The sequence below is a fragment of the Rhinatrema bivittatum genome, chromosome 2 (genome assembly GCF_901001135.1).
Source record: "Rhinatrema bivittatum chromosome 2, aRhiBiv1.1, whole genome shotgun sequence".
NCBI classification, from domain to species: Eukaryota; Metazoa; Chordata; class Amphibia; order Gymnophiona; family Rhinatrematidae; genus Rhinatrema; species Rhinatrema bivittatum.
The window spans coordinates 157,964,415-157,980,758 of record NC_042616.1 but is presented as its reverse complement, the minus strand read 5'-3'; the positions used below and the strand labels follow the sequence as shown (position 1 = coordinate 157,980,758).

Below are 16,344 nucleotides of genomic sequence, written 5' to 3'. Positions count from 1 at the left end.
CCCACCGCCGGCAGGCAGAGAGGGCTGATGGACGGAGGTTGGCTGGCGCTTCACCAATACCAGCCTTCATTCCCTGCGGGTTGAGCCTTTGGTTGCCAGGACCGGCTGGACTTAGGTGGCCTCAGTCAGTGGTTGTTGATGGGTGGATCGATGTCAGCCCAGAGGCAGCAACTAGTGTAGGTATCAGTCTGTACTGGACGAGGCAGAGTCCCAGAGACTCGGGCGCCAATAGGAACACAGTCTGACAGAGGGCGCCCAAACAAGAGCAGGCTGAATCCTGAATGGACCACATCCAGGTCAAAGGCTGAAGAGGAGTCTTGAAGCAAGCTGGGATCAGGGCTGGCGGCAGTGTGGAAGCAGCAGCAAGCAAGGCTGAGGTCTGGATGAGGAGAGAGTCAAAGGATGGTCAGACGAAGCAGAAGTCCAGGGCTGGAGCGAAGCAACGGCGTAGTCAAGCAATGCAGAGGTCCGGGGCTGGAGAGAGGCAACGGAGTAGTCAGGCGATGCAGAGGTCCGAGGCTGGAGAGAGGCAACGGAGTAGTCCCTATTAAAGGATTAGCGGGATCCTGGCCACAGCCCCAGATGATGACGTCAGCTGAACTCGGTATATAAACCTGGGCTCCGCTCTCTCAGATTGCCTTTGCAACAGGTCCCCTCGCTAGTCGAGTACTCATTGCTTCTTCTGTTCCTGGTTCCCGATCCTGATTGCCTTCGTGCCTTCGTGCCTGTTTCCTTGTTCCTGTTCCTTCATCTGTTCTCCGGATTGCTAACCTGGTTTGACTTCTGCACGGCCTGACTACTCCATTGACTCTTTCCAGCCCCGGACCTCTGCATCGCCTGACTATTCTGTTGCCTCTCTCCATCCCCGGACCTCTCCATTGCCTGACTACTCCGTTGCCTCTCTCCATCCCCAGACCTCTGCATTGCCTGACTAATCCGTTGCCTCTCTCCAGCCCCGGACCTCTGCATCGCTTGATTATGCCGTTGCTTCTCTTTAGACCTGTGCTTCTGCTTCATCTGACATCCTTTGATTCTCTCCTCGTCCAGACCTCAGCCTTGCTTGCCACTGCTTCCAGGCTGCCACCAGCCCTGATTCCAACTTGCTTCAAGACGCCTCTTCAGCCTTTGTCCTGGATGTGGTCCATTCAGGCTTCGGCCTGCTCTTGCTCGGGCGCCCTCTATCAGACTGTGTTCCTGTTGGCGCCCAAGTCTCTGGGACTCCCCCTCGTCCAGTACAGACTGTTACCTACAATAGTTGCTGCCTCTGGGCTGACCTCGATCCACCCATCGGCGACCACTGACGGAAGCCACCTAAGTCTAGCCAGCCCCTGCACCCAAAGGCTCAACCTGCGGGAACGAGGGCTGGTATTGGTGAAGCGCCAGCTGGCCTCCGTCTGTCAGCCCTCTCTGCCCACCGATGGTGGGGACCTGTAGGATCCCTCCTACAGGTAGCGTCAACCCCACCTCGGCCCAACGGTCCACCTCCAGTGCAACAGCAGCTAATCAACAGTAAAATGTTTAATTTTATTTTAAAAAATTTCTGTACCGCTTTCCCAGCATGTTTCTCTAAGGCGGTATAGAATTTAAAATATAAATACAATAACTACAATACAGTGCATAATACACATTAAAAATAACATGCAAATACACCCAGAAATTCAGCAACAGCAAATTGCAACAAATATCTAAGCATCAGCAGTTAATCATAGTTGCAACAACCTCAGTATATAAAGATTTTAATCCCAGCAGCTTCAAGCTCATGAATACAAGCAAAAGGAGGCATCTAAAAGCCAATACTGCCCCCAGCAATGCTTAAAAAGCAAAATTGATCAGCATTAATCACTCATTCAAACAAAACTGCTACGTCAAAAGCAGGTTAACAACAATTATCATACCATGCCATCCTCACAATCCAGTTGATAGTAAGGCTGGGCAGGGGATAGACCCCATGGCTTCATGCTAAGGTGTGTATCTTTTCCCCATCCCTGTTACAACTATAATTTCTGCTTTTGTTCTATTATTTTGTAATGAAGATCCCTGGAAAAAAAAAATTACCCTAGAAAAATAAAATACTCTGTAAAAAGATTTGTAAGTAGCAGAGTTAACTGGCATTTGAACACTATTGCCAAACAGGAGCTGAGATTTGAACTTTATTCAAGTGCCTAGTTTCTAACTGGACAATTCTGTATGCCAGTATTTATGTAAAAGCCGGTCCCATTGTGCTCCATAATAGAAATAAGTTTCTGCAAACTGGTGGTTCTCGATAGGCTGCTCAATTGGCTTTTGCAATCTAAACATTTTTCTTGATTTTGCTGAAATATAGGCAATTTTTATAGGGATGTTTTAGTGACATACTGGTTGGTGTACAAACAGAAGGGATTTCTTTTTCCAGCTACATGCTGGTAGTTATGTCATATAAAACGTTGCTCGATGTACTAAATCACAAGAAGTCTACAGTTTTTTCCTGATTTACTAATTCTTTTCTTCCATTTAGTGTCTTTGGGAAAAAAAAGTAAAGAGAAAGGAATGAAAAGAAGCAGGGTGGGGTTGTTGAACAAGACGCTGAATACCAAATTGTGCAAAGGTTTTTATTAGGTAATGGAGAAGAATCAGAAGAAAGAGATTACAAGATACATTTTCTACTGGTATTTGGAGTTCTAGATTATAGTGGCAGAAGCAAGTCTTGTTGCGCCGGAGGTGGACCCTTGGGCCGAGGTGGGGTTGATGCAACCCGTAGGTAAGGACCTATGGGTCCCCACCGTCGGCAGGTGGAGTGGACTGATAGGCAGAGGCCGCTGGAGCTTCACCTATACCAGCCCTCATTCCCCGTGGGTTGAGCCTTTGGGTGCCAGGGCCGGCAGGACTTAGGTGGACCTCTGTATATAGTTGCAGGAGAAGTTGGTTCAGCCCAGAGACAGCAGGCGAGAGGTGGTACAGTCCTACTCCGGACTGATAATGTCCTGGAAACTCGGGTGTCAATGGAACGAAGGCAGACAGAGGGCGCTCGAGCAAAGGTAGGTCAAAGCCTGATGAATCCATGTCCAGGGAGTAGGCAGAAGAGGCGTCCAATGGAAGGCTTGAGTCAGGGCAGGCGGCGATCCAGAGGCAGTGGCAAGCAAGGCTGAGGTCTGGTCACGGAGATACTCAAGAGTGTAGTCAAGCAAAGCTGAGGTCTGATCATGGAGATAGTGAATAGCGTAGTCGGATGGAGCAAAAGTCAGGGTCTGGAGATTGGCAATACTTAGTCGGACAAGCAGAGGTCTGGGGCTGGAGATAAGTTGTAGTGTAGTCAGGCGAAGCAGAGGTCTGGGTCTGGAGAGTCAAAAGTCTGTGTAGTCAATCCAAAGCATAAGCAGGGCAGGAACAAGGAAACAGGAACAACGAGGAACAGGAATGCTGAGACTAATCTCTTAGTAGCAACGAGTACTCGACCAGCGAGGAGACCTGTTGCAAAGGCAACGCTAGGGAGTTGAGCCTGAGCTTAAATACTTTGAATAGGTTGACATCATCATCCGGGGCTGCGGCTAGGTTCCCGCCATGGTCCCTACTTAAGGATCAGCGATGCGTGCATGCACACCTAGCGAAGGACACAGCGCGAGTAGTGGCGTTTCTCCGCGGGCCACGCGGAGAGGCCCGACGAGCACTGGCAGCAGGACCAGGAACGCCAGGGACTGTGGCAGAGCCGGAGGCACCGGGGGAGGCCCAAGGATGGAGCTTGGGCCTCCCCCAGTGAGGTGAACCAGAGGCTGGATTCCCTGTGGAAAGGTGAGGGGGGGCTGTACTGCGGGTCTACCGTGGATGGCACGTGTAACAAGTCTGGGATATGTAACAGTAATAACACAGAACTTAAAGGAGTAGAAAGAAAAATACTAAGTGATAAGGTCTGAAATATATGCAGAATTAGTACAATAGAAGATTCTGAAGACTAGTTGGAGTGGTGGAATCATATATTTTGGTTGAATTATGGAGATGACCTGTAGCATTTTGAACATATTAAAAAGCCTATAGAGTTTGACCTTAGGGATATCATAAAGAAATGCAGTATTTAAGATGAGGACCCGAAGGCAAGAGATGAGCATTTCAGAAGAGGAAGAATCAATAATATGGTACATGTGACCCTCTTCTTTCCAATATGTGAAATATTAGTGGAAAAAGGTCATGAGCAGAGGTAATAAATATGAATTGACCATGTCTATTGATGGAATCACCTCAGCTTCTTGCAGCTCAGTATTTCCAAGATACACATTCTCCTCATAGGCAAGCAGAGGTGCCTCAAAAAAAGTACCTCTTTTCTCTCATTTCTTGAATCAAATTATTATTATTTACTTATTTACAGTATATATATATTCCACAATACTGGAAAGAGGTGGGGATAGGGGTTGGCTTTCATTTTTAGTAATTTTTATATGATCACAAATTGCAAATGCAAAAATGTTCAGTCACAGGAAAAACAAAATCAGTCTTTTCTTTCTTGGATTGTGATCCAAAAATTGGCCAGTTGGTAGTGTCAGCTGCATAGAAATAGTAATGGAGGTTGATTTTAGTGATTATATGGCTGATGGAAGGAGCTAGAAGAAAGGAGGATTAACAGCGGATGTGGAAAAAATGCTTATAGAAGCTTCTGGGAAAACCAAGATCCAATTGTAATAGAAAAAATAAACATTTATATAATTTATTGTTTGTGCCTTCCATTTAGAATTTTGGCAAATGAATGACACATCAGAGAAGTTTATCTTTAAACCAAGGTACAAAAGAAGTATAAGGCAGGTAAGTGGACTATACTGTACTAATATATAATTAGTTGTACTACATTTAAGGGGTTATTTTCTAAAGCTTAGCTCACGCGTGCGAAAGCAACATCGGGGCGGAGTTGGCCCCAGAAGAGGAGGTGTCGGGGCAGCACCGGGGCCGACTCTGCGAACACAGCGCGGACAGCGAAACGGTAAGCTTCCATATCGCTGCCTATTTCACGCCGAATAACTACACCTTTTATGGTGTAGTTATTTGGCGCGACACCAGCAGCGATCGCACTGCGGAGGTGCGATCGCTGCCGGCTAGTGCAGGACCACCCCCCGCTTCGCCCTCCCAACCCCCGTTACTGCCGGGATTCACTATGCCTTGCAGCATTAGTGAATCTAGGCCAGAGTGTGTTACTCTTGCTGCTGAAGTTGACTCTGAAAGTGAATTTCCACATTTACCCTTTTCTCAGAGGACAAGCAGGATGTGAAGTTCTCACAGATGAAGTAATGCCATCCAGCAGAATCTAGCTAGTGAAGATTTTTTTCAAAGCATACAGAAACTTTTGGCATACTCTGTTAAACATGTATGTGCCGTCCTGTATCATAGTCATCATGTAGGGCCATTCAGTTCTAGATTTTTCTTGGAGCCAAACAGTCAGGGGTTTTTTTTACCTATGAGAAATTTTCATATTTTTGCATATTTTTGTTGTGGGGCCTCTCAGTTTACCTTATCTCACCCTTCTTAGATTCACTAAGTTGATTTTTTGATCATGTTCAAATTTTCTTTCATTCACCACCATGTGCATCAATGTCAGTGCATCAAGCTCTATTGGTCAGTTTTTGTTTAATACCTAGTCATTTGATTTCACTTCATTAATCTTTTGGCAATTGACTCAAAAGAAAATGAGAGCCAGTGGCTTCAACAAGTACATTGCAGAGGGATGTGATCTACCTGTAGGAAAATGACTCCCAGATAATGTGTTCCTATCTGGAGCTCATAGAGAAGATCTTTAGGAAATATAATTCTGGCCCATTGGCATCAGTGATGTCAACATGGCCCCAGGAGCAGCACCATCAGCATCAAGGAAGCATCGATCTCCTTCAACAATGCACACCCAGGGCAGCACTGAGCTACATCTATCTTCCCCCATTTGATCAAAGCAAAAGATTCTGCTTCATCAGTACCAGCATCGAGGAGCACCGATACTGGACATCAGGCAAAGGCTAAGAAGCATAAGTTTCTATCTGTGCACAATGCTGGGAGTGGGGGAATTCTGGCTGTAGTCGTAAATCCCCCAAAGCATTCCCCTAGAGAGGGCAGCTCACTTTTCCATCGATCTTGGAAAACACATCAGCCTCTAAGGGCCAGATGGGAGCTGCTGATCTTCCTAAAGTATCCAAGGAAGATGGGTCCACTTCCTCCTGTTTCCCATGTAGTATTAGCATCATCAGTTTTTGAGGAGGAACTGAAAAAAAAGATTCAATCATTGGATCACAGGGCTGCAAGCACCAGTGCATTGGCGTCAACATCGTTGGTAGCTTTAGAAACTAAGGTCCAGCCTCTGCTAGAGATTCTCGTGACATCTGGCAGAAGGGCCTAAATGCCAGTTTCTAGAGAGGCATCAACACTGAGGACTGGTGCCAATTTACAGTGCATTGATGGAGAAGATTCCACAAGGTACAGATAGATGTTCATCGAAATCTAGATGACAACAGGCAAGAGACCTTGTCTGCTATCCAGATACAGACTCAGCCTAAACTTTCAACTTTTGATCCTGGCTCAGAATCTGAGTATTCCTAAGGAATTTTCTGATCAGGAGGAGTCAACTAGTCTCTACTTGGAACCCTCTTATCCAGAGAACAGAAGACATTCTCCTTTGATACACCTTTCTTTTTCTGATTTTGAAAATAAAATAGCAGAGACCATTCCATTTAATTTATAAAAGTAGAAAGAGTTAAGGGCAAAAATGCTTGATATCCTCCAGTATATGGACTTCCCCAAGAAAATCATGGCAGTGCCCATCTACTGAATACTGCAGATCAGCCAGTTGAGGTTGAATCCACTCTCAAAAATGCCAAGAGATCTAGAACCTTCTCTTCAGTGCTCCCAGGGTAGAATTCTTGTACCCTTGACTTTACTGGGAGAAAAATACATCGGGATGCTAGGCTCAATACCCATATAGTATCTTGTCAGCTGTTCATGGGCCAGTATATGCGAAACATACTGAAAGAGGTGAAGGGAGTGTCAGAGTATCTCCCTCAGGATATGCATGTTACCATAGAGTAACTAGTGAACAAGTATCAGTTGTGGAAAACACATGGTCCAATCAATCTTCGATGTTTTTGAAATGACATAGAGTCTCAGTGGTGGGGATTAGTGCCTGTATACTCACATGATTGCAGGCTTTAGACCTCAGACAAGATGTCCAGGAAAGACTGACAGATGTTCCATGCAATAGAGAGAATCTCTTAGGAGATAAAATCATGGCAGCGATGGTTCAAATTAAAGCCCACTGTACATACTACACTTTAGAATAGCATCAGTGCCATGTATATTCACAAAACATCTTGGAGTGATGGCTGTACATCTATGGAGATTGAGAGCGCAGATTTAAAATAAATCGTAGGAGGTATTTTTTCACTCAGCACACAATCAAATTATGGAATCTGTTGCCAGAGGATGTGGTCAAAACAGTTAGCATAGTGGGGTTCAAAAGAGGATTGGACTAATTCCTGAAGGAAAAGTCCATAAACAGTTATTAGCCAGACAGACTTGGGAAAGCCAGTGCTTAACTCTGGGTGTGTGATACAAGAAATAGATCAACTATTGTGTGTTATGAATCCTCCTGTGGCTGTGCTATGGGAGGCTTCTCACCTCTTTCCTGGAGGCCGCTCCGAAGCCGGGGTTTTGCCTACGAACTATCCAGGATTTGCTCCAGGGCCTGAGAGGCCTTCGATGTCCTTGGGGCCTGCCTGGGGCTTGCCTGGGTCTGCATGGACTTACTGGTTTGGGCCGCGCCCTTCTCCCTAGGGGCCGGCCCGCAGCATTTCTCCTCAGTTATAGGGCCAGCTAGGTGTGTTCCATCCAAACTCCTCCCAGAGAGTTGCCTGTCTTTAGCCCTATAAAAGGACTTCAACTTCCAATCAGCTTTGCCTTTGCAATGAGCCAGTCATCTGAGGAGCATGTCCTTCCTCTCAGACTCCATGTTCTTGCTCAGTGTTCCAGTATTCCAAGGGATCCCTCTTTGTTTTGTCTCTGCTGTTCCTGATCCCAGTCTCTGATGCCCTGATGTCCTCCGTCTCTGCCCTCCTGATGTTCCAGAAGGCCTGATTTCCTTGATGGCTAGAGGTCCCTATATACTTGACCTTCCTGATATCTGTTCCTGCTATGTTCCAGCTCTCCGAGTCCTCCAGGTGGCCACTCCGAGGGTAAATCCGTTCCGTCGGTTCCTGTTTCCGGTCATTGGAGCCTCTGTCAGTTGGATTCCTTTCCTGAGCTTGCTCCGCTCCCGCGTGGTCCGTGACCAGCCTCCTTAGGCTGTGTAGGGCGTGAGGAGGACAGGGTGGTCTGTGACCAGCCCATTGGGTCCGCCCTGAGTAGTGGGATGTGTAGGGCGCCCTGAGGAACAGTGCCCACTCATCTTCGTCTAAGTCTTCCAAGTCCTTTTCGTCTTGTCTGGATTTCCCAAGGTCCGTAAGAGTCATCCGTGCCTCGGACATTTCTGTTGCCTTGAGACTCCACCTACTCTAGTCTCAGATGCCTTCTTTGACCGGAGCTTCCATCTGCTCGCCTTTCTGGATGTCGATGCCTTGTGTTCTTCTCCTGAGTCCTGAAGCCTTCGTCTCAGCCTTCAAGCTTCAGCCCTTGTCCGCCCTCGTCTCTTGTCTGTCCTGCCACCTGTGCTGCTCCCTGCAGCAGGTCCGAAAGGGCTGGGAGTAGTCAGAGGACCACTCAGAGACCAACCTTGCGTGGTCGGCCTCATCCAGGCATGCAGGTCGGCAGGCGCTTGGTCACCTCCACCCCTAGACGAGGTCCGTCTTACCGCAAGGGGCACACATCTCACCTCTAGTGCTCCCAGCCACCGGAGCGCAACATTGTGGATCTGAAGGGAACTTGTGACCCAGACTAGTCACTGGCGGAGACAGAATGTTGGGCTCAGTGGACCCTGGTCTGACCCAGCATGGCATTTCTTATGTTTTTATGCCACACCAAACTCATCCTCTCCCTCTAGGAGGAATTCAAGTAGGGCACTAAGAAGATCTTTCTATCCTCCGAGGAGGTGTTACCACCACTTCCTTTAGACCATGAGCAACAAGGACCTCACTCTCATCCCAACAGCAGAGAGCCCAAAAGCAACAAGCCGTGTTTAGATTTTGACTACATCCAGGAGATCAAAGCCATGCCAGAAAAACTTCCTGTCAGGGGAAGGCTGTGGTTTTATGTAAACTATTGGTTCAGAATAACCATAATCACTTGAATTTTTGGCATAATCAGAAATGGAATCAAATTACATCTATTGGAAACTCCATCAAATTGTCATCTGAGAAGCTCTTGGTCTACTTCTTAGCATCAGAAACTGATGCAAAAGGAACTCTTCTCTTTCTTAGAGGTCAGTGCCACTGAATACATTTCAACAGGGGAAAGAGGGTGGAGATATTTATTTAAAGTATTTCCTGATTTAAAAGAAAAATTGGGATTCCTTCCCATCCTAGACCTAAGGACTTTGAACAAATTCCTGGGAAAGGAAAAGTTCAAGATGGTTTCCATGGGCACCTTGATTACTTTAAAAGAAACAGGGAATTGGATGTTCTGCCTATATCCACATAGAGATATTTCCAGGTATCAGGAAGTGTATCAGATTTGTAATAGGGAAACATCACCTCCAATATCCAATATGCTGCTGCTGCTGCTGCCACAACCGCCGCCGCAGCGGCAGCTGTCTCTTCTCTCTTGCTGCCGACGAGCGCCCCATCTGTGCTCATCCAACCCAACCACCGGCTGGAGTCAAACTAGCCGGTAGGAGGCAGGGCGACAGGGGGAGGGCGGCACGACCAGGGGAGGGGGTGAGGATGCAAGACAAAAGGTTCGCCTAGGGCGCCTAATACCCTTGCACTGGCCCTGCATAGCACCAAGTGTGTTCACAAAATGTCATGCAGTGATGGTTGCATATCTAGGCAGACTGGGAGCGCTTGTATTTCCATACCTGGACAATTGGCTAGTCAAGAGCACATCTCAAGTAGGTGCCATAGAATCAAAACCATCCAAGTCTTAGAGTTGCTAGGGTTTGTCATAAAATCTTTCAACTGGGAGAGGGTGATACTAGATCTAGTGCTTACCAAAGTGGACAGTATTCCTCATGTTGTAGTGGATGATCATCTGGGAACTAGTGACCACTGGTTCATTATTAGGATGCAAGAGATGAAAGTTCATTCTAAGGCAAGAGTCCTAGACTTCAGGAAAATTAATTTTCTCAAAATGGAGAAGTACCTTAAGGAGTTGTTAACTGGATGAGAAAATCTAGGGGAAGTAGAAAGGCAATGGGCAAAACTAAAAGGAGATATCAGGCAGCTAATATTTTTGTTAGGAATGTAAATAAAGGGAAGAGGCAAGAGAGCCCGTTATGGTTTTCTAAAGAAGTAGCTGAAAAGGTAAGGAACAAAAGGTTAGCATTCATAAACTACATGTAATGGTTTGTCGGTTTGTGGACCCTTGGCCTGAGGTGAGAGTTGTTACTACCTGTGGGGAGGGGACCCACAGGTCTGCACCATCGGGAGGCGAGGTCAGGCACAGCGGGGAGCTCTGGGAGAAACTGTGGAGAGGTCCCGAGGAGCGGGATAAGAGACACAGCTAGGAGGGATCCCCACAGTTCATAGGCTGGCTGGAGTTCAGTACCTGGGCAGAGACCTCTGAAGGGGATGGCACTAGGCAGGCCCACGGAGCGGGGATCGCATGCAGGAGGTATTCCGGAGAGGCAACCCCGAGGGGTAGAGCTGCACCACGAAGGAGGTACTGATGCAATCACGTAGGCCAACCCGCAGAGCGGGGAAGCCCGAGTCAGGTCTCCAGATGATGACGTAGAACAGCCTGAGGAGAGGGCAGTGCCGGCAGTGTCCGGTGATAGAATCAAGGGTACTGCCCCGAGGAGCGGGGAGCACTGGCAGTCCCAAGCGTAGAACGTAGGCTCTACCCCGATGAGCAGGGAAGCATTGAGACTCTCGATATGGGACGAAGGCACCTCCCTGAGAAGCAGGGAAGCACTGACAGTCTCTGTATAGAATGAAGGCACTGCTCCGAGGAGCGGGGAAGCACGGTGATAGAACTCCTAAGTGGTGAAGTCGTTCTCAGAGGCAGCCCCAAAGAGTGGGGTGCCAGCGGGATAGGACTTCTGGAAGGCACCAGGAGACCAAGAGTCCGTCAAGTGTGCACACTGGCCCCCAAGGAGCAGGTACCAGGCAGAGTCCAGAGTCCAAGAAGGTCCAGTAGCGTCACCACAGGAACAACAGAGACAGGAGCTCGTAGTGAATAATGGAACTCGTTGCCAAGTCGGCTAGCTGGGGGTGAAGGTGGAGCTTAAGTACTCTGATGTAATGACATCATCCCTCAGGGACGCCCCCAAGGTTCCCGCTGAAGAGGCTTTAAAAGAGGGTCCGGTGGGGCACGCACACACCTAGGAAGGCCCGGAGTCGGCGTGGAAGGCGGTGGTGTCTTGACTGCCACGAGGAGCCATGATGAACGCGGCAGCAGAAACTGGCCCGTGCCACAAGCAGGCCTGGAGAGGGAAGCAGGACAGAGCAGGATGTGAGTAGATGCGGTCGCAGCCGTCTGCAACCGATGATCATAACAGTACCCCCCTCTTAAGACCCCCCCCCTTAGAGTCTGGAGTAGTTCCAGAGAACTAGAAAAGGGTGAATGTGGTTCCTATTCATAAAATTGGAAGTAAGGAGGAAGCTGGGAACTATAGGCCAGTTAGTCTGAACTCTCTGGTAAACAAGCTAATGGAATCGCTCCTAAAACAGAGGATAGTGCAATTTTTGGAATTGAATGGATTGCAAGATCCAAAGCAGCATGGTTTTACCAGAGGTAAATCCTGTCAGACGAATATGATAAATTTCTTTGATTGGGTGACCAGAGAGTTGGATCAAAGGAGAGCGCTAAACATAGTGTACTTGGATTTCTGTTGTCGGAGGTAGACCCTTGGGCCGAGATGGGGTTGAAGCAACCTGTAGGTAAGGACCTATGGCTCCCCACCGTCAGCAGGTGGAGTGGGCTGAAGCTAGAGGCAGTTGAGCTTCACCTATACCAGCCCTCGTTCCCCTTGGGTTGAGCCGTTGGGTGCCGGGGCCGGCAGGAATTAGGCGGGCCTCAAGGTTAGTAAGCAACAAGAAGTGGTTCAGCCTAAAGTCAGCAGCTGGTAGATGGTGTAGTTCTACCCTGGACGGGATTCGGTACAGGAATTCAGGCACCAAAGGAACAACAAGTAACTGGAGGCACTCAAGCAAAGGAAGGCCTAAGCCTTGTAAGTCCACGTCCAGAGGATAGGCAAGAGGCGGCGTCATTGACAGGCTAGGATCAGAGCCGTGGCAAGTAGCGTAGAACTCTGGACACGGAAAGGTCTGTAGCATAGTCGATCAAGGCAGTGGTCAGGGCACGGAGAAGGCAGGCGTAGTCAATCAAGGCAATGGTCAGGGCAGGGAGAAGACAAGCATGGTCAAGTGTAGCTGAGGTCCGGGGTTGGAGATAAGCTGAAGAGTAGTCAGGCGTAGCGGAAGTCCGGGGTTGGAGGCAGGCAGAAGAGTAGTTAGGCGTAGCAGAGGTCTGGGGCTGGAAATGAGCTGAAGAGTAGTCAAACAAAGCAGAGTCGAAATCCAAAGAGTCAGTCCAACACATAGATGAGACAGGAACGAAGAAGACAGGAACCAGGAACCACAGGAAACAGGAACGCGAAGCAGAGAGGATTCTCTATCAGCAACGACTACTCGGAGTAAGAGGAGACCTGTTGCAAAGGTAAGGCTATGGAGCGAGGCCTGAGCTTTTATACGCTGAAGAGTCTGTCGTCAGCATCCGAGGCTGCGGCCAGGATCCCACCGCAGACCCTTTAAAAGAACTAGTGATGTGCGCGTGTGCGCCTAGGGAGGGGCACGGCGCCAATGGTGGCATCTCTCTGCGGGCCTCGTGGAGAGGCCCAACGAGCAAGGACATCTTGTCTGGCAACACTTGGGACCATGGCACAGCTGGAGGCACTGGAGGTGACCTGAGGTTGGAACTGGCGGCCCACCGCCGCCACAGAAGAGGAACCAGGAGCTGGAGTCCACATGAGAAAGTGAGAAGGCCACGCCGTGGGTCTGCCATGGGCGGCACGCGTAACAATTTCAGCAAGACCTTTGACATGGTTCCACACAGACTTTTAAATATATTGTGCGCCCTTGGTATGGATTCTAGAGTAATTGACTGGATTAGAACCTGGGAGACGATAAAGGGTAAATGGTGTTTTCTCTGTAGAGGTTATTGTATGGTATTTCTCTGTAGAGGCTAGTGGTATGCCTCAGGAATTGGTCCTTGGACTGGTTCTTTTTGACATTTTTGTGAGCAACATAATGGAAGTGTTGTCAGGAAAGGTTTGTCTTTTTGCTGATAATACCAAAATCTATAACAGGATGAACAGCCAGGAAGGAGTGGAAAACATGAGGAGGTTCTAGTGAAGCTCGAGGAATGGTCTAAGATCCAGCAACTAAGATTTAATGCTAAAAAATGCAGAGCAATGCATTTAGGATTCAGAACACCAAGGGAAAGGTACAGTAATGGAGATGAAATTCTTCTAAGTACAAAGGAAGAGTGGGATCTGGGGGCAATTGCTTTGATGATCTTAAGGTGGCCAAACAGGTGGATAAAGTGACAGTAAAAGCCAGAAAGATGCTTGGCTGCATAGAAAGAGGAATGGTCAGCAGAAAAAGGGAGGTGATATTGCCCCTGTATAGGTCCCTGGTGAGACTTCATTAGGAATACTTTGTACAATTCTGGAGATCACACCTTCAAAAGAATATAACAGGATGGAGTCAGTCCAGAGAGTGGCTACTAGAATGGCCAGTGGTCTTTGTTCTAAAGCATACAGGGATAAACACAAAGATCTAAATATGTATACTCTAGAAGAAAGCTGAGATAGGGGAGATATAAGAGATATTCAAATATCTGAAAGGTTTCCATGCACAGGAGGTGAGCCTTTTTCAATGTAAAGGGGGCTCTAGAACAAAAGCCATGAGAAGAGGGTGAACGGGAGTAGATTCAGGAGTAACCTTAGGAAATATTTCTTTATAGAGAGTATGGTGGATGTGTGGAACCTCCCAGTGGAGGTGATGGAGACACAAGCTATATCTGAATTCATTAAAAGTATGGAATAAATACTGGGGATCTCTAAGTAAGTGATGAGAATTATAATGCTAAATTAATTGTCAGGTGGGCAGATTGAATGGGCCATGTGGTCTTTTTTTGCCATCATGTTTCTATGAATTTAGAGGAGTTCTGCTAGATATGACTCAGGTGAAAGTCTTTCTTTCACAGGAAAGGATCATCATACTGATGTTCACAGTGAAAGTAGTAGAATCAACAAATAGCAGCATGGGACATGTTGAGGATGTTGGGCCTAATGGCATCAACAGTACATGTAGCACCCTTGGCATATCTTCACATGAGACAGGCCCAATGCAACATCCAATCACAGTGGACTCAAGCCACTCAGATATTTGAGACAGCATTCCAATAATCATACAGTTCAAGGATTCTATCCTGGTGGCTGATTCAATCAAATCATGCTGGAAGAATCTCCTTTCATGTTCTTCCAACCCAAATTATCCTGACCATGGGCAGTCTGTCTGTTACCATTAAGGCCTGGGCAAATCCTTAATGTAGCTAGGAAGAGCATAGGTTAGTGAATGGAGGGAGAATCCATTCAAATGCAGCCCCTCCCTTTGAGAGGTCTGGAATAGCTGTCCTCCTGAGAGTCTATATAGCAGCTCTCTACAGAGAGCTCAGCAGGGAGACCCTCATGGTTTGCTCAGAGTTAGGAGGTAGATAGTTGTTTTTCAGGCCCAGTCAGAGGAGCCAGGCACACCCTGCCTGGAGAAACTGACCAGGGTTGGGAGGGTTTTCCTTATACAGTCCACCCCCTGGATGGTTAGGATTTTCCCTCTGGGTATATTTTTCGATTTTAGATTTTAAGTGGTAGGAGCCTTGTGAGAGCCTGTACATCACCTGGGCCTAGGGCATGGGGAACCCTATGTCTGGGGCTGTACAGGTTAGAGAAGACCTGCCCTCCATACCTTCTATGATGTCAGTGACCTGATGCAAGGAGGAACTCCATTGTTAAATTCAGTTAAGGGAAAAAGACTTTGATTTCAAGCTCCAGGAGGAAGTTCTGGCTGCCCTTCCTTTCCGTTTGAAGCAAGGAGAGCTGCTTGCTTCAAGGAAATCCCGCTCATTAGGATCCAGAAAGAGATAAAGAGATTGTGTAAGAACCAAAGAGCTGCAGAAGATCTGCTGTGAGTAAGAGAAACTGTAAATCACTGAGGACACCCATCTGGTGTTTTCATCCTTCTGGGGAGAGAAAGAAAAAATGTATTCTCTGTGCCATAGACTATTTACTATTTTTGCCAGATTGGAAATGTTTTCAACCAGGTTAAAGAGACCTTGCCCACCTGGGAACTCCATTAACCAAGCCCTGGAGGGTGGATGTTTCCCTGGCCCTGGTATGCGAGTGCTGCACAGATAGAGGGAAAGAGACTGTAAGAGAAGAAAAGAAGAGAATTCTGTGGAGCTGCAGTTGACTTTTTTGTGCCATTTATCATCAGTATTTGAACAGTAAAGACTTTAATTTTGTACACTAACAAAGTGGTTCCACAATATCCCTCTCCCAGGAAACTCAGACTGAGAAACGGGATGTGAGGAAAAATACCCCTCTTCCAAAGACAACACAAAGGGAAAAAGTCACCCCTAGCTCTTGGGCCCTGAAAGTTAATGCTTTCCCCCCTTGAAAAGGATCCACACCCAGTGACAAGAGCTAGTCAGGTGTCCCTGCTCTGAACTATAAATAAGTTTATGGCCCCTCCAGAGTGTGACATACCTCCTGAGGTGGCGTTACACATCCAACTTGGGCTGCAGAGCTCATGAAGGCAGGTATCACATCCAGGTCCTTTGGTCTGCTCAGGAAAACCTTCAGCCAAATTTCCTAGAGTACACTTTAAAGGCTTTCAGAGATTGGTTGGCTAACAAAATTGTCTTCATTCATACAATTGTGTAGCAATGATCTGCATTTACAAGCAGTGTCATGAAGCTGTCCACTTATGAACCTGGGTCTTCTCTCATGAGATGGTCCTAAGGCCACATACTTCACAAGCAAGGAGAATGTCCCAGTGGACAGATTGAGTCAGATTCTGGAAATTCACAAATGTTCCCTGGAGAGGGGAGTAACAAATCAGTTATTCCATGAATGGGGAACATCCATGATAGAAATGTTTGAGTCTCCTCTGAATTGAAAGGTCCTGAATGTCTTCTCCAGAAGAGGGACTCAAGGCAAACTAGCCTCAGATGCTTTCTTCCTAGATTGGAGAAAGG

General features: G+C 47.5%; 1 protein-coding gene across 4 annotated transcripts in view; it reads left to right on the top strand.

The window, feature by feature from the left end:
• The window catches only part of ADAM22 (ADAM metallopeptidase domain 22), a 730,321-nt gene that overhangs the window by 425,801 nt on the left and 288,176 nt on the right, over nucleotides 1–16,344 (top strand). For all 4 annotated transcript variants that reach the window (XM_029588789.1, XM_029588790.1, XM_029588788.1 and 1 more), the window contains exon 8: nucleotides 4,697–4,767. In XM_029588789.1, the coding sequence (XP_029444649.1) occupies nucleotides 4,697–4,767 (71 nt within the window). The remainder of the gene's footprint in view (nucleotides 1–4,696; nucleotides 4,768–16,344) is intronic.